The sequence below is a fragment of the Heptranchias perlo genome, chromosome 26 (assembly GCF_035084215.1).
Source record: "Heptranchias perlo isolate sHepPer1 chromosome 26, sHepPer1.hap1, whole genome shotgun sequence".
In the NCBI taxonomy this organism is placed as follows: Eukaryota; Metazoa; Chordata; class Chondrichthyes; order Hexanchiformes; family Hexanchidae; genus Heptranchias; species Heptranchias perlo.
Genome location: NC_090350.1, coordinates 3,266,025 through 3,285,026, shown reverse-complemented (window position 1 = coordinate 3,285,026; position 19,002 = coordinate 3,266,025). Strand labels below are relative to the sequence as shown.

At 48.9% G+C, this 19,002-nt stretch overlaps 1 protein-coding gene across 1 annotated transcript in view; it reads left to right on the top strand.

Moving 5' to 3' along the window:
- The window catches only part of LOC137342472 (uncharacterized), a 70,296-nt gene that overhangs the window by 28,360 nt on the left and 22,934 nt on the right, over positions 1 to 19,002 (top strand). The window contains exons 5-6 of the mRNA XM_068006363.1: positions 8,177 to 8,239; positions 14,420 to 14,524. Of these exons, the coding sequence (XP_067862464.1) occupies positions 8,177 to 8,239; positions 14,420 to 14,524 (168 nt within the window). The remainder of the gene's footprint in view (positions 1 to 8,176; positions 8,240 to 14,419; positions 14,525 to 19,002) is intronic.

Below are 19,002 nucleotides of genomic sequence, written 5' to 3'. Positions count from 1 at the left end.
TGAGGGCAGCGACCCTCCGGAGGAGTCCAGTGTGACTCTTTCCTCTTCGGTTGCTGTACTGCGGATCCCTCTGTCTGCTGTTCCAGATCGTTGATTGTCTCATTGGGTTCGCTGCTGAAATCTTGGGGTTTGTGGAGGTATTCCCGGAGCCTCATTTGGACACAGAGGAATTAATCAGGAGAATGAGGCTCCGGGAATACTTCCACAAACCCCAAGATTTCAGCAGCGAACCCAATGAGACAATCGACGATCTGGAACAGCAGACAGAGGGATCCGCAGTACAGCAACCGAAGAGGAAAGAGTCACACTGGACTCCTCCGGAGGGTCGCTGCCCTCAGCTGGACATGTATGCTCAAGCTGTCAGGAAATGTGTCAATGCCAGATTCATCAGCCGCACTCGGAAGACAGTCCAGAATGTCACCCGAGCACAACGCAACGCCATCAACGCTCTCAAGACCAACCGCAACATCGTCATCAAACCAGCGGACAAAGGAGGAGCCATCGTCATGCAGAACAGAACGGACTATTGCAAAGAAGCATACCGACAACTGGACAACCAGGAACACTACAGACGGTTACCTGCAGATCCGACCAAAGAACACACCCACCAGCTCAACAAACTGATCAAGACCTTCGATCCAGACCTTCAAAGCATCCTACGCACTCTCATCCCACGTACTCCCCGCGTGGGAGACTTCTACTGCCTCCCAAAGATACACAAAGCCAACACACCCGGACGTCCTATCGTATCAGGCAACGGAACCCTGTGTGAGAACCTCTCTGGATACATCGAGGGCATCCTGAAGCCCATCGTACAGGGAACACCCAGCTTCTGTCGCGACACTACAGACTTCCTACAAAAACTCAGTACCCACGAACCAGTTGAACCAGGAACACTTCTCACCACGATGGACGTCTCGGCACTCTACACCAGTATCCCCCACGATGACGGCATCGCTGCGACAGCATCAATACTCAACACCAACAACAGCCAATCTCCAGACGCCATCCTACAACTCATCCGCTTCATCCTGGATCACAATGTCTTCACCTTCGATAAGCAGTTCTTTACCCAAACACACGGAACAGCCATGGGGACAAAATTCGCACCCCAATACGCCAACATTTTCATGCACAAGTTCGAGCAGGACTTCTTCACTGCACAAGACCTCCAACCAACACTATACACCAGATACATCGACGACATTTTCTTTCTATGGACCCACGGCGAGGAATCACTAAAGAGACTACACGATAACATCAACAAGTTCCATCCCACCATCAAGCTCACCATGGACTACTCCTCAGAATCAGTTTCTTTCTTGGACACACGAATCTCCATCAAAGACGGGCACCTCAGCACCTCACTCTACCGCAAGCCCACGGACAACCTCACGATGCTCCACTTTTCCAGCTTCCACCCTAACCACGTCAAAGAGGCCATCCCCTATGGACAGGCCCTGCGAATACACAGGGTCTGCTCAGATGAGGAGGAACGCAATGGACACCTACAGACGCTGAAAGACGCCCTAGTAAGAACGGGATATGACGCTCGACTCATCGATCGACAGTTCCGACGGGCCACAGCGAAAAATCGCATAGACCTCCTCAGAAAACTAACACGGGACACAACCAACAGAGTACCCTTCGTCGTCCAGCACTTCCCCGGAGCGGAGAAACTACGCCATGTTCTCCGCAGCCTTCAGCATGTCATCAATGACGACGAACACCTCGTTATGGCCATCCCCACACCTCCACTACTCGCCTTTAAACAGCCACCCAACCTCAAACAGACCATCGTTCACAGCAAATTACCCAGCCTTCAGGAGAACAGCGTCCACGACACCACACAACCCTGCCACGGTAACCTCTGCAAGACATTGCAGATCATCGACACAGACACCACCATCACACGAGAGGACACCACCCACCAGGTGCATGGTTCATACTCCTGTGACTCGGCCAACGTTGTCTACCTCATACGTTGCAGGAAAGGATGCCCCAGAGCATGGTACATTGGCGAGACCATGCAGACGCAGCGACAACGGATGAACGGACACCGCGCAACAATCGCCAAACAGGAGGGTTCCCTCCCAGTCGGGGAACACTTCAGCAGTCAAGGACGTTCAGCCACCGACCTTCGGGTAAGCATACTCCAAGGCGGCCTTCGAGACACACGACAACGCAAAATCGTCGAGCAGAAATTGATAGCCAAGTTCCGCACCCATGAGGACGGCCTCAAGCGGGATCTTGGGTTCATGTCACGCTACACGTAACCCCACCAGCGAACAAATGTTATCTGTTTTTAATATAACGGGTCATTTGCTGTCTTTTCTATGTTCCTGCCTCTCTCTCTCTGTTTTTTTTTGGTGGTTTGTATATTCGGTGGCCCTGTCGGTAACACCTCTCTGTCTGCACACTGTGATTGCCGTGGCAACGGGCAGTTGGAAAGACTATCTGTAATCACCAGGTATTGTTCTGTGATTTATAAATGCGAAGGGTTCGAGGATTTCATTTCCACAACATTCACCTGAGGAAGGAGGAAGCCTCCGAAAGCTTGTGAATTTCAAATAAAATTGTTGGACTATAACTTGGTGTTGTAAAATTGTTTACAATTGTCAACCCCAGTCCATCACCGGCATCTCCACATCATGAGGGATGTAGACAGAGTAGATAGAGAGAAACTGTTCCCATTGGCAGATGGGTCGAGAACCAGAGGGCATAGATTTAAGATGATTGGCAAAACAACCAAAGGCGACATGAGGAAAAACTTTTAGGATCTGGAATGCACTGCCCGAGGGGATGGAGGAGGCAGCTTCAATCATGGCCTTCAAAAGAGAACTGTATCAGTACTTGAAGGGAAAAAATTTGCAGGGTTACAGGGAAAGGGCAGGGGAGTGGGACTAGTTGGATTGCTCTTGCAGAGAGCCGGCACGGGCTCGACGGACCGAATGGTCTCCTTCAGTGCTGTAACCATTCTATGATTCTATGATTCTATCAGATTTCTAAGGCCCTTTTTTTAAATTACGGAATTTATGAGCCGCACAAAAAGAATCTTCATTACTATTGATTCAGTGAACGTTTGTGTTTATCGAAGTGAAGGTTGTTCGTGCTGGGCAATGAAAACAATTTACAATTGGTACCTAGTCTTGGCATCAAGTGTCCCCTGGTCAGGTACAGCACGGGTTAGATAGAGGGTGAAACTGCCCTCATATTCTCAGTGTCCCCTGGTCAGGTACAGCACGGGTTAGATAGAGGGTGAAACTGCCCTCATATTCTCAGTGTCCCCTGGTCAGGTACAGCACGGGTTAGACAGAGGGTGAAACTGCCCTCATACTCTCAGTGTCCCCTGGTCAGGTCACATGGAGTTTGGATGTTGTTGGAGCAGGGTTGTTGGGAGCTCTGGGGATGTTTCTTTCACCTCCTGGCTGTACTCTCGTGTTTATCCAACACTCTGGGGACGTTTCTTGTCTCCTTATCACCTGTAAGATGCTGAAATCAGGGCGGTAGTGAGATGAAAATGTAAAAAGAAACTTATTGCTCACTTGCCACTCGAAGCCCACCCAAAGGGATTTTCGAGCGGGCCTCGATTTCGGCGGCCAAAGCAGGCAGGAGCCTCATCACAATATTTAAATCAGGACCCCCGAGGCGATTCTGGTGGGAGAGCGAGTGGCGTGCGCTGTACCTGCTCCTTAAAGGGACCACGGGAGGCCACTCCGCAAACAGCATGGGAAAGGATTTGAAATGATTTCTGTGAATGCTCCTCCTGGCCTCACAAAAATCGTCCCACCCTCTGCCGGTCCCTCTGCAGCCCCCTCACCCTACAGGATTGCATGATCCCATCCCCCTTTGAAGAGATCCCCCCCTGTCATTGCTCGCTCAGCGCTGGCAACTTGCTGATTTTATTTTAATGAGGCTCGACCGCAAGAATGGATCGGGCCTCCTGCACGTGACATTGGGCGGGCGGTGTGATTTCTCTGCCCAACCTCTGACCCGTCTCTGACCTTCGCCCGACCTCTGCCCTTTTCTACCCGATTCTCGAAATACTTTTGATTTATTGTTTTAGCCGATCAAACCTCAGGCCTGTGGAGGGTGTAGTGGAATCCTCCGTAAATTGCAATATGCAGTTTGCTGCGGATGGGATTGTTCTCAATGCTGATCCACACACTCAGCAGGGGCAGAAACAAGACGATGTAGAGTTTGGACTGTGAGGGGCGGCTACACTTCGAATAACTCTCAGGCTGCTGAACATGAAAATGATGTGGAACAGCTGAAGGCGGAACATATACACGGTCAACACTTGGGAGGGGACACTTTGGACCTATGGTTCCCAAAGCTCTCCTCCACTGCGGTTTTCCTCGTGTTATTTCTGGGTCTGTAGACTAACCGATTTAACATGACCGGACAGATGGTCTGAGAAAGCAGGGCAAAGACCAAGGGAAGTCTAGATTAAACTGCATTTATTTCAATACAAGAAGTCTGATGGGCAAGGCAGATGAACTCAGGGCATGGATGGGTACATGGGACTGGGATGTTATAGCTATTACTGAAACATGGCTAAGGGAGGGGCAGGACTGGCAGCTCAATGTTCCAGGGTACAGATGCTTTTGGAAAGATAGAGCAGGAGGTAAGAGAGGAGGGGGAGTTGCGTTCTTAATTAGGGAGAACATCACGGCAGTAGTGAGAGGGGATATATCCGAGGGTTCACCCACTGAGTCTATATGGGTAGAACTGAAAAATAAGAAGGAAGAGATCACTTTGATAGGATTGTACTACAGACCCCCAAATAGTCAACGGGAAATTGAGGAGCAAATATGTAAGGAGATTACAGACAGCTGCAAGAAAAATAGGGTGGTAATGGTAGGGGACTTTAACTTTCCCAACATTGACTGGGACAGCCATAGCATTAGGGGCTTGGATGGAGAGAAATTTGTTGAGTGTATTCAGGAGGAATTTCTCATTCAGTATGTGGATGGCCCGACTAGAGAGGGGGCAAAACTTGACCTCCTCTTGGGAAATAAGGAAGGGCAGGTGACAGAAGTGTTAGTGAGGGATCACTTTGGGACCAGTGATCATAATTCCATTAGTTTTAAGATAGCTATGGAGAAGGATAGGTCTGGCCCAAAAGTTAAAATTCTAAATTGGGGAAAGGCCAATTTTGATGGTATTAGACAGGAACTTTCAGAAGTTGATTGGGAGAGTCTGTTGGCAGGCAAAGGGACATCTGGTAAGTGGGAGGCTTTCAAAAGTGTGTTAACCAGGGTTCAGGGTAAGCACATTCCCTATAAAGTGAAGGGCAAGGCTGGTAGAAGTAGGGAACCTTGGATGACTCGGGAGATTGAGGCCCGAGTCAAAAAGAAGAAGGAGGCATATGACATGCATAGGCAGCTGGGATCAAGTGGATCCCTTGAAGAGTATAGAGATTGCCGGAGTCGAGTTAAGAGAGAAATCAGGAGGGCATAAAGGGGACATGAGATTGCTTTGGCAGATAAGGCAAAGGAGAATCCAAAGAGCTTCTACAAATACATAAAGGGCAAAAGAGTAACTAGGGAGAGAGTAGGGCCTCTTAAGGATCAACAAGGTCATCTATGTGCGGAACCACAAGAGATGGGTGAGATCCTGAATGAATATTTCACATCGGTATTTACGGTTGGGAAAGGCATGGATGTTAGGGAACTTGGTGAAATAAATAGTGATGTCTTGAGGAGTGTACATATTACAGAGAGGGAGGTGCTGGAAGTCTTAACGCGCATCAAGGTAGATAAATCTCCAGGACCTGATGGAATGTATCCCAGGACGTTATGGGAGGTTAGGGAGGAAATTGCGGGTCCCCTAGCAGAGATATTTGAATCATCCACCGCTACAGGTGAGGTGCCTGAAGATTGGAGGGTAGCAAATGTTGTGCCTTTGTTTAAGAAGGGCGGCAGGGAAAAGCCTGGGAACCAGAGACCGGTGAGCCTGACATCTGTGGTGGGTAAGTTGTTAGAGGGTATTCTGAGAGACAGGATCTACAGGCATTTGGAGAGGCAGGGACTGATTAGGAACAGTCAGCATGGTTTTGTGAGAGGAAAATCATGTCTCACGAATTTGATTGAGTTTTTTGAAGGGGTAACCAAGAAGATAGATGAGGGCTGTGCAGTAGACGTGGTCTATATGGACTTTAGCAAAGCCTTTGACAAGGTACCGCATGATAGGTTGTTACATAAGGTTAAATCTCATGGGATCCAAGGTGAGGTAGCCAATTACGACAGAAGACAGAGGGTGGTTGTAGAGGGTTGTTTTTCAAACTGGAGGCCTGTGACCAGCGGTGTGCCTCAGGGATCGGTGCTGGGTCCGCTGTTATTTATTATTTATATTAATGATTTGGATGAGAAGTTAGTAAGTTTGCAGATGACACCAAGATTGGTGGCATTGTGGACAGTGAAGAAGGTTATCGAGGATTGCAACGGGATCTTGATAAATTGTGCCAGTGGGCCGATGAATGGCAGATGGAGTTTAATTTAGATAAATGTGAGGTGATGCATTTTGTTAGATCGAATCGGGCCAGGACCTACTCCGTTAATGGTAGGGCTTTGGGGAGAGTTATAGAACAAAGAGATCTGGGAGTACAGGTTCATAGCTCCTTGAAAGTGGAGTCACAGGTGGATAGGGTGGTGAAGAAGGCATTCAGCATGCTTGGTTTCATTGGTCAGAACATTGAATACAGGAGTTGGGATGTCTTGTTGAAGTTGTACAAGACATTAGTAAGGCCACACTTGGAATACTGTGTACAGTTCTGGTCACCCTATTATAGAAAGGATATTATTAAACTAGAAAGAGTGCAGAAAAGATTTACTAGGATGCTACCGGGACTTGATGGTTTGACTTACAGGGAGAGGTTAGACAGACTGGGACTTTTTTCCCTGGAGAGTAGGAGGTTTCGGGGTGATCTTATAGAAGTCTATAAAATAATGAGGGGCATAGATAAGGTAGATAGTCAAAATCTTTTCCCAAAGTAGGGGAGTCTGTAACGAGGGGGCATAGATTTAAGGTGAGAGGGGAGAGATACAAAAGGGTCCAGAGGGGCAATTTTTTCACTCAAAGGGTGGTGAGTGTCTGGAACGAGCTGCCAGAGGCAGTAGTAGAGGCGGGTACAATTTTGTCTTTTAAAAAGCATTTGGACAGTTACATGGGTAAGATGGGTATAGAGGGATATGGGCCAAGTGCAGGCAATTGGGACTAGCTTAGTGGTATAAACTGGGCGACATGGACATGTTGGGCCGAAGGGCCTGTTTCCATGTTGTAAACTTCTATGATTCTAACTCACTCGTCTGGTGGAAACCGGGTCGGGGAGCAGTTAAAATGAGTGGAACAACTTGCCCTCTCCGATCACACTGCCTTCCTGCTGTGTCCCGATCTTAACCTACTCTTTTGAGCAGACGAGGAGGACACCCGTCCCAAGCTGTGGGGTCCTTTGCAGATTGGGGCCTGACCTGATATTTTAGTCGGATGCCTGAGCGGTGGAGCAGTGACGGCTTCCCCCCCACCCCGGCCAGACCTGTCGGGAGAGGGATTGTAGACCAGGAGTGTTCCTCCGGGTCAAACAAGGAAACCTTGGGCCTCCCTTGTCCCGGGCTTACTCCCCACTCCCCCAATCGCTTTTGTCACCCGACCCCCCCATCTTACCACTTACCTAACTGCCGGAGACCAATCCCGTGGGTCCCCGTCTGTGACCTCCTGCTTCAGGGCTCGTGCAAACCGTACCTGCCCCCATTTAAAATCGGGGCTAATGATTGCTATCATTGGTCAACAGCTCCATCATTGTTGTATCATGTGACTATCAGCATGGTAGAAGGAGAACTAGAGGAACATTGGTCTTTTATCGTCTCGCAGTTCCGACTTGAAGAAATTCTGCAGGGAAAGCTGTCACAACGGGCCCTTCTTTGAGTACTCGGGCAAAAAATACATTTCTTGCATTTTTGAAAACTTGAGATAGACATTCAGCTAATTTCTTGTTTAAATTCAGCCTGTGGATTCTGTCCTGCCAGGGGCCGCCATCTTTGGCGTGTTTTTGACATTAGACTTGGTTTTACGACAGGCCTCGGCTCCCAGCAGCCTCTCTGTTGTTTGCCGGAGATGTTTATGAAAGAAATGGTCTTGTCCTCTCCATTTATGAATTCAAACTGTTGTCTTTCAGCTTCGGCCTGCAGAGGGGAGTCCGATAACTGTGGGGCAACCAGCCGCAGTGGTACACCCAAAGGTCGGTCTCAAACACTTTTATCAACGTTTCTGTTTCATTTTTTGTATGAACAATATGCAAACATGATAATGAAATGAGACGGTCTACAGACAGGCCAGGAAAGTACGCAGTCATGTGATGCTCATTAAAGGGGAGGAGCAGAACTGGTAACAGCAGATTGGGGGAGTGATGAGCCAGTGTCCCAGAATGCTGGAGCCGTCCTCTGCCCCTGTCCTGTGTACTCACAGCAGCAGTAAGCTCGAATCCACAGTTTTCACCAAGGTTCCCTCAAATTTTTTTCGGCCATGTGTGGAGTGAATTTGGGTTTGTGAACAGATATAAAGGGTGTGTGCCACCGTAAAAAATCACAACTTTAAACAGACATCTTAGAAAACATTATTCAGGGTAAATAACAAACAGAAGAAATGTACAAAATAATGGATAATTGTAACAATTTAATGTTATATTGGCTGATAAATTAATATAGTTTATGAAATGGGTTTCTTAAATTGCACCAGGATTGAGCAGACCAGTCTCGTTATATTTTATTAAAAATTACCTGATGGGAACGATTCCAGTCAGCTTTTGGCTGAATCAGCTTAATGATTCAAACAGAAATAACCGTGTGCAATCAGAATTTTTAAATTGAGTCAGAAATACAAAACAGCTGTCAAATCAGTCCGTGTGAATTTGGGAATCGGGAACAGTTTAATTAAAACTCTCCCCTTCCCACGCCCTCCATTGACTCCTCAGCGAGGTTTAACAAATTATTGCATTCCAATTGTACAGGTTACAGGTCTCATTCGTTCTGGCTGCTTCCATGTATGGGCTGCTGGTCTCTGATTGGGCGGAGGTGCCTGGTCTCTGATTGGCCGCTGACAAACACATCTGTTTCATTTCACTTCCTGGTCTGGTTTCCGCACAGCCAATCAGCTGCTCGCTGACTGCATTTCCTAACAACGCGATAAACTATTCGGCGGCTGGGGCCCGAGCCGCGGGATTGGACACTCAGACACTCCCGAGCACCAGAGGCAGAGCAGCCTACCTGGGGCTGGAGCACTGGGGACAAGGGAGGCAGAGCTGGAGGAGGGCCTGTGGCCTGGGGTCCGGCTGGCGCGTGGGAGAGGGGCCTGGGGTCCAGCCAGCGTGTGGGAGAGGGGCCCGGGGTCCGGCCAGTGTGTGGGAGAGGGGCCCGGGGTCCGGCCAGTGTGTGGGAGAGGGGCCCGGGGTCCGGCCAGTGTGTGGGAGAGGGGCCCGGGGTCCAGCCAGTGTGTGGGAAGGGGGCCCGGGGAAAAGCCAGCAGGTGGGAGAGGGGCCCGGGGTCCGGCCAGTGTGTGGGAGAGGAGCCCGGGGTCCGGCCAGCGTGTGGGAGAGGGGCCCGGGGTCCGGCCAGCGCGTGGGAGAGTGGCCCGGGGTCCAGCCAGCGTGTGGGAGAGGAGCCCGGGGTCCGGCCAGTGTGTGGGAAGGGGGCCCGGGGTCCGGCCAGTGTGTGGGAGGGGGGCCCGGCGTCCGGCCAGTGTGTGGGAGGGGGGCCCGGCGTCCGGCCAGTGTGTGGGAAGGGGGCCCGGGGTCCGGCCCGCGCGTGGGAGAGGGGCCCGGGGTCCAGCCAGCGTGAGGGAGGGGGGCCCGGGGTCCGTCCAGCGTGAGGGAGAGGGGCCCGGGGTCCAGCCAGCGTGAGGGAGGGGGGCCCGGGGTCCGGCCAGCGTGCGGGAGGGGGGCTGAAAGCACTTTCTTGGTGCACGGACGGAATGTTTAAGTGCGTGGCCCACAACAGACTGCTGCGCAGTCACGCATGCTTGCAGCTTAGAGGGAACAATGGTTTCCATCCACACGTTCTGTACAATATTCATTAACCAGCAATAAAGGATTGCACAGGTCACCGGGTAAAGTACATACTTATTACCGCAATACTGAACAAACTCTTTACTGCCCTATATCTAGTCAGACGATAGCATGACCCAGGGCCGTAATCATAAAGCCCCATGTTAAAGGAACTGGACACTGTCATTTCACATGTTCCCTCGTGTCTGCTTCTCATGACTTCCAAAAGGCAGACTGATTAATACTTTCGTGAGATCGGACCAATGAATAATCAAGAGGCTGCTTAATTTTACAGATTACTCGTGACTGAACAGAGTAGCAAATCCTCAATTTTGACTTATTTCGTAACACTTCCAGCAACATATGAAAGAACAATGCACTCCACACTGTCCCTGTTAGTGGACTAACACACACACTTTGAACTCGATTGGCCCTATCCTTTATCCCTGGTGCTCCCTGCCTGCACAGGAAACCAGCTGCCTGACCTCTGACCCTCCCCCTGTCTGGGAATGGACCAGTCGCTACTGCCCACCCCCCCACCGCACACACCATTTAGGGGCCCCTGAGAAACTATCTCCTGCTGTTCACAAATGAATGGGACCATCTCAACACAGTGGCCTAGAAATTGCTCCGTCTGAATGGAGAGGCCCGAGGAGCACCTAATATTGGGCCTGGAGCCTCATGTTCACCGAGCCAGCGAGCTACGGCCATCAGTCAGATCACTGGGCGTGAGGCCTCGAAGATCATGCTGCTACATCGCCAGCAGTGACACTGGGGCAAGTCCTTAAAGGGGGCGACCGGGAAGGGGTGGGTCAATTGTACAGGATGGGCAATCAGCTAGAGGGGATCGATTGGCTAGAGGGGGTGATCGGGAAGGAGAGCAAAGAAGGAACACAGGAACAGCAGGAGGCCATTTAGCCCCTCGAGCCTGTTCCGCCATTCAATTAGATCATGGCTGATCTGTATCTTAACTCCATTTACCCACCTTGATTCCATAACCCTTCATACCTTTACCCTACAAAAATCTACCAATCTCAATTTTGAAATTTTCAATTGACCCCCGGCCTCAACGGCTTTTTGGGGGAGAGCGTTCCAGATTTCCACTCCCCTTGATGTAAAGAAATGCTTCTTGACATCACCCCTAAATGGTCGAGCTCTAATATTAAGGTTATGCCCCCTTGTTCTGGACTCTCCCACCAGGGGAAATAATTTCTCTCTATCTACACTATCAAATTGTTTAATCATCTTAAACACCTCAATTAGATCACCCCATGATCTTCTATATTTAAAGGAATACAAGCCAAGTCGATGCAACCTATCCTCATAATTTAATCCCAGTATCATCAGTCCCAGTGAATCTGCGCTGCACCCCTCCAAGGCGAATATATCCTTCCTGAGGTGCGGTGCCCAGAACTGAACGCAGCATCTCCAGATGGGGTTTAAATAGAGCTTTGCACATTCCATAGCCTTTTTAATGATTTTCTGTACCTGTCCACAAGTTTTGAGTGATTTCTGTACTTGGACCCCTAAATTTCTCTGCTCCTCCACAGTTCCGAGCTTCTCCCCATTTAGAAAATACCCTGATTTATCTTTCTTCGGTCCAAAGTGGATGACCTCACACTTCCCCATGTTGAACTCCATCTGCTGCAGTTTTGCCCACTCACTGAATCTATCAATGTCCCTTTGCAACTTTCTGCTCCCATCTACACTATTTACTTTGCCTCCTAACTCAGAGTCGGCTGCAAATTTGGTTATACGTCTCTTGATTCCTTCATCCAAGTTATTTATAAATATAGTGAAACGGTGAGGCCCCAGGACAGATCCCTGGGGGTCACCACTAGTCACATCCTGCCTATTTGAATACATACCCGTTATCCCCACTCTCTGTCTCCTGCCTCCTAACCAATTCCCTACCCAAGCCAATAGGTTGCCTCCAATTCAATGTGTTCCCATTTTTGTTAACAGTTTCTTATGTGGAACCTTATTGAATGCCTTCTGGAAGTCCATATAACTAACATCCATAGACACTCCCTTATCTACCATGTTGCATCCTTTAAAAATTCAACTAGGTTCGTTAGACATGATTTACCCTTTACAATCGGGTGGATGTTGGCGGTGGGCGGAGGGAGGGAGGGTGGAGGTAGGAGGGAGGGAGTGTGATGGAGGGAGGGTGGCAGTGGACGGTGGGAGGGAGGAATGGGGTGGGGGAGGGATTGTGGGTGGCGGTGGGAGGAGTGGGGAGGGTGGGAAGGTGGCAGTGGGCGGAGGGAGGAAGGGTGGAGGGAGGGAGTGTGATGGAGGGAGGGAGTGTGATGGAGGGAGGGAGGAATGGGGTGGGGGATGGATTGTGGGTGGCGGTGGGTGGAGTGGGGAGGGTGGGAAGGTGGCAGTGGGTGGAGGGAGGAAGGGTGGAGGGAGGGAGTGTGATGGAGGGAGGGTGGCGGTGGATGGTGGGAGGGAGGAATGGGGTGGGGGAGGGATTGTGGGTGGCGGTGGGTGGAGTGGGGAGGGTGGGAAGGTGGCAGTGGGCGGAGGGAGGAAGGGTGGGGGTAGGAGGGAGGGAGTGTGATGGAGGGAGGGTGGCAGTGGACGGTGGGAGGGAGGAATGGGGTGGGGGAGGGATTGTGGGTGGCGGTGGGTGGAGTGGGGAGGGTGGGAAGGTGGCAGTGGGCGGAGGGAGGAAGGGTGGGGGTAGGAGGGAGGGAGTGTGATGGAGGGAGGGTGGCAGTGGACGGTGGGAGGGAGGAATGGGGTGGGGGAGGGATTGTGGGTGGCGGTGGGTGGAGTGGGGAGGGTGGGAAGGTGGCAGTGGGCGGAGGGAGGAAGGGTGGAGGGAGGGAGTGTGATGGAGGGAGGGTGGCAGTGGACGGTGGGAGGGAGGAATGGGGTGGGGGAGGGATTGTGGGTGGCGGTGGGTGGAGTGGGGAGGGTGGGAAGGTGGCAGTGGGCGGAGGGAGGAAGGGTGGAGGTCGGAGGGAGGGAGTGTGATGGAGGGAGGGTGGCGGTGGACGGTGGGAGGGAGGAATGGGGTGGGGGAGGGATTGTGGGTGGCGGTGGGTGGAGTGGGGAGGGTGGGAAGGTGGCAGTGGGCGGAGGGAGGAAGGGTGGAGGGAGGGAGTGTGATGGAGGGAGGGTGGCGGTGGACGGTGGGAGGGAGGAATGGGGTGGGGGAGGGATTGTGGGTGGCGGTGGGTGGAGTGGGGAGGGTGGGAAGGTGGCAGTGGGCGGAGGGAGGAAGGGTGGAGGGAGGGAGTGTGATGGAGGGAGGGTGGCAGTGGACGGTGGGAGGGAGGAATGGGGTGGGGGAGGGATTGTGGGTGGCGGTGGGTGGAGTGGGGAGGGTGGGAAGGTGGCAGTGGGCGGAGGGAGGAAGGGTGGCAGTGGGCGGCACCGATCGTAAAGGGTGTTGAGGTCCTGATTGGAGTGGGGAGGAGAGAGCAATGGCCTGCAGCGGCCTGTGGTTTTAACGTGGGGTCAGGAGGAGTACTCCTGCACATCTCGATTTCACAGTCAGTTATGTTTATTTGAAACACTTACCTTGTTGATGGCGGCCTGCAGCTTGTTAGGCCACATGTCGACCTGGTTTTCCTGAGTGCAGCCGTGCTGGCTTCTTCAGGGCAAACCAAACCTGGAGTGGGGGCCTCAAACTGGCGTTAGGCCCCTTATTTGCATATGCAAAGGGCCTAACACCTGTTTCAGGCACAGGCCCTGGACGACGATATTTTTGCCCTCACCAATTTGACGGGCAGTGCATTTCCGGCTCGTAATGAGCGTGCGTTTCCTGCCTGCCATATTGGAGACTTAGGCACCAATTTAGTGCCTGAAAAACGGGTGTGGCACCATTGAGTTTCGAGGCCAGTTTGTCCAGTTGGCTCATTGGGAGGAAGCCACATCAGTATAATCACCCAATCTCCTGTTCAGGCTGAATTAATGAATCTGATTGTATCAAGTTGGAATCGTATGTGGGAAGCAACATGGCATAAAATGGCCCATCCAGCTTTGATACACAATCTCCCCCATGACTGTGGGCTGCTGTGGAACATTTTACTCCCCTGTGAGCTAAATTTAACTTAATAGTAAGGTTTTAATAAAAATCAAACCAAGATCCTTGCATAGTGAAACAGTGAGAAACCCATTTTTTTGGCCCTCAAGAAAGGAGTCCCAGAAAAGGCAGCGAGAAGCATCTCCAGCCGTCCCTGCACAGCTTCTCTGCGCATCGTCGGTCTGCGTCTCATCAGTCTGTTTTATAACTTCTCGTGTATTCTCTGTCTGTATTATGAGTTATGCATATTATTGTTTGATAAATTTGATACCATTTGATGATATAGGATAATGATAATGGATGATGATAATATTGGATGTCAACATTAACTTTCCAAGGAACCAAGAGAAACTTGTCAGCTGAATTTACAGGGCGGAAGAAGCGCAAAGAACCAGCCTTTAGCCCTGATATGCCAGAAGAAGATTATAAATTGTGGCAAAACTGTGAGTATAATATTTTGGGCACTTTAACTACCACAAGCGGGGGAGGAGGCTGGGATAGTGGACTTCTCATCGTTATGAAACGGGGAGTTCCAGTTAGTCGTAAAACTATCCAATCACAATGATTAATACACTTCTTCATCAGTGGTTGGTGTGTTACCGAGATACTGATTGGTGTGTTACGGAGATATTGATTGGAGTGTTACTGGGATATTGATTGGAGTGTTACTGGGATATTGATTGGTGTGTTACGGAGATATTGATTGGAGTGTTACTGGGATATTGATTGGAGTGTTACTGGGATATTGATTGGAGTGTTACTGGGATACTGATTGGTGTGTTACGGAGATATTGATTGGAGTGTTACTGGGATATTGATTGGAGTGTTACTGGGATATTGATTGGAGTGTTACTGGGATATTGATTGGTGTGTTACTGGGATATTGATTGGAGTGTTACTGGGATATTGATTGGAGTGTTACTGGGATATTGATTGGTGTGTTACTGGGATATTGATTGGTGTGTTACTGGGATATTGATTGGAGTGTTACTGGGATATTGATTGGAGTGTTACTGGGATATTGATTGGAGTGTTACTGGGATATTGATTGGAGTGTTACTGGGATATTGATTTGTGTGTTACTGGGATATTGATTGGTGTGTTACTGGGATATTGATTGGAGTGTTACTGGGATATTGATTGGAGTGTTACTGGGATATTGATTGGAGTGTTACTGGGATATTGATTGGTGTGTTACTGGGATAGTGATTGGTGTGTTACTGGGATAGTGATTGGTGTGTAACTGGGATAGTGATTGGAGTGTTACTGGGATATTGATTGGAGTGTTACTGGGATATTGATTGGTGTGTTATGGAGATATTGATTGGTGTGTTACGGAGATACAGATTGATGCGATGCTGGGATACAGATTGGTGTGTTACTGGGGTATTGATTGGTGTAAAATTTCATGATCGATTGGTGTGTTATTGGGATCTTGATTGATGTGTTGGTGGATCTTGATTGATGTGTTTCTTGGCATTGTAAGCAGTGTAGATGAAAACATAAAATTACAAAGGGATATTGATAGATTAAGTGAATGGGCAAAACTGTGGCAAATGGAATTCAATGTAAACAAATGTGAGGTCATCCACTTTGGATCAAAAAAGGATAGAACTTTCTAAATGGTAAAAAGTTAAAAAACAGTGGATGTCCAAAGGGACTTCGGGGTTCAGGTACATCGATCATTGAAGTGTCATGAACAGGTGCAGAAAATAATCAATAAGGCTAATGGAATGCTGGCCTTTATATCCAGAGGACTGGAGTACAAGGGGGCAGAAGTTATGCTGCAGCTGTACAAAACCCTGGTTAGACCGCACCTGGAGTACTGTGAGCAGTTCTGGGCACCGCACCTTCGGAAGGACATATTGGCCTTGGAGGGAGTGCAGCGTAGGTTTACTAGAATGATACCTGGACTTCAAGGGTTATGTTAGGAGGAGAGATTACACAAATTGGGGTTGTATTCTCTGGAGTTTCGAAGGTTAAGGGGTGATCTGATCGAAGTTTATAAGATATTAAGGGGAACGGATAGGGTGGATAGAGAGAAACTATTTCCGCTGGTTGGGGATTTTAGGAGTAGGGGGCACAGTCTAAAAATTAGAGCCAGACCTTTCAGGAGTGAGATTAGAAAACATTTCTACACACAAAGGGTGGTAGAAGTTTGGAACTCTCTTCCACAAACGGCAATTGATACTAGCTCAATTGCTAAATTTAAATGTGAGATAGATAGCTTTTTGGCAACCAAAGGTATTAAGGGATATGGGCCAAAGGCAGGTATATGGAGTTAGATCACAGATCAGCCATGATCTTATCAAATGGCGGAGCAGGCACGAGGGGCTGAATGGCCTACTCCTGTTCCTATGTTCCTATGTTCCCATATTGATTGATGTGTTTCTTGGATATTGATTGGTGTGTTACCGGGACATTGATTGGTGTGTTACTGGGATATTGATTGGTGTGTTGCTGGGTCATTGATTGGTGTGTTACTGGGACATTGATTGGTGTGTTAGTGGGTTATTGATTGGTGTGTTAGTGGGATATTGATTGGTGTGTTAGTGGGACATTGATTGGTGTGTTACTGGGACATTGATTGGTGTGTTACTGGGATATTGATTGGTGTGTTGCTGGGATATTGATTGGTGCGTTACTGGGACATTGATTGGTGTGTTGCTGGGATATTGATTGGTGTGTTTCTGGGTCATTGATTGGTTTGTTTCTGGGTCATTGGTGTGTTTCTGGGTCATTGATTGGTGTGTTTCTGGGTCATTGATTGGTGTGTTTCTGGGTCATTAATTGGTGTGTTACTGGGACATTGATTCGTGTGTTACCGAGATATTGATTGGTGTGTACGGAGATATTGATTGGTGCGTTGTTGGCGTATTGATTGGTGTGCTACTGGGGTAGTGATTGGTGTGTTACTGGGGTATTGATTCGTGTGTTACTGGGACATTGTTGTTTTACGGAGATATTCATTGTTGTGTTATTGGCATATTGATTAGTGTGTTACTGGAATATTGATTGGTGTGTTTCTGGGTCATTGATTGGTGTGTTACTGGGCTATTGTTTGGTGTGTTATCCGGGTATTGGTTGGCGTGTTACTGGGATATTGATTGGTGTGTACGGAGATATTGATTGGTGTGTACGGAGATATTGATTGGTGCGTTGTTGGCGTATTGATTGGTGTGTTACTGGGGTATTGATTGGTGTGTTACTGGGATAGTGATTGGTGTGTTACTGGGGTATTGATTCGTGTGTTACTGGGACGTTGATTGTTGTTATACGGAGATATTCATTGTTGTGTTATTGGCATGTTGATTAGTGTGTTACTGGGATATTGATTGGTGTATTTCCGGGTCATTGATTGGTGTGTTTCTGGGTCATTGATTGGTGTGTTTCTGGGTCATTGATTGGTGTGTTTCTGGGTCATTGATTGGTGTGTTACCGGGACATTGATCGGTGTGTTTCTGGGTCATTGATTGGTGTGTTTCTGGGTCATTGATTGGTGTGTTTCTGGGATATTGATTGGTGTGTTACCGGGACATTGATCGGTGTGTTTCTGGGTCATTGATTGGTGTGTTGCTGGGTCATTGATTGGTGTGTTGCTGGGATATTGATTGGTGTGTTTCTGGGTCATTGGTGTGTTTCTGGGTCATTGATTGGTGTGTTTCTGGGTCATTGATTGGTGTGTTTCTGGGTCATTGATTGGTGTGTTTCTGGGTCATTGATTGGTGTGTTTCTGGGTCATTGATTGGTGTGTTTCTGGGTCATTGATTGGTGTGTTACTGGGATATTGATTGGTGTGTTTCTGGGTCATTGATTGGTGTGTTTCTGGGTCATTGATTGGTGTGTTACTGGGATATTGATTGGTGTGTTACCGGGACATTGATTGGTGTGTTACCGGGACATTGATTGGTGTGATACCGGGACATTGATCGGTGTGTTACCGGGACATTGATCGGTGTGTTACCGGGATATTGATCGGTGTGTTACGGAGATATTGACAGGTGTGTTACTGGGATATTGATTGGTGTGTTACTGGGATATTGATTGGTGTGTTACGGAGAATATAGATTGGTGTGTTACGGAGATATTGATTGGTGTGTTACCGAGATATTGATTGGTGTGTTACGGAGAATATAGATTGGTGTGTTACGGAGATATTGATTGGTGTGTTACCGAGATATTGATTGGTGTGTTACCGGGACATTGATTGGTGTGTTACCGGGACATTGATTGGTGTGTTACGGAGATATTGACTGGTGTGTTCCTGGGATATTGATTGGTGTGTTACTGGGATATTGACTGGTGTGTTACTGGGATATTGATTGGTGTGTTACTGGGATATTGATTGGTGTGTTACTGGGATATTGATTTGTGTGTTACTGGGATATTGATTGGTGTGTTACTGGGATATTGACTGGTGTGTTACTGGGATATTGACTGGTGTGTTACTGGGATATTGATTGGTGTGTTACTGGGATATTGATTTGTGTGTTACTGGGATATTGATTGGTGTGTTACTGGGATATTGACTGGTGTGTTACTGGGATATTGATTGGTGTGTTACTGGGATATTGATTGGTGTGTTACTGGATATTGATTGGAGCGTTACTGAGATATTGATTGATGCATTACCGGGACATTGATTGGTGCGTTACCGGGACACTGATTGGTGCGTTACCGGGACACTGATTGGTGCGTTACAGGGACACTGATTGGTGCGTTACAGGGACACTGATTGGTGCGTTACCGGGACACTGATTGGTGCCATACTGGGGTATTCGTTGGTATGTTACTGGGGTATTACTGATGTGTTACTGGGGTATTGGTTGGAGTGTGGCAGTGATATTGATTGGTGTGTTACTGGAATAATGATTGGTGTGTCACGGAGATATTGATTGGTGCTTTACGGAGATATTGATTG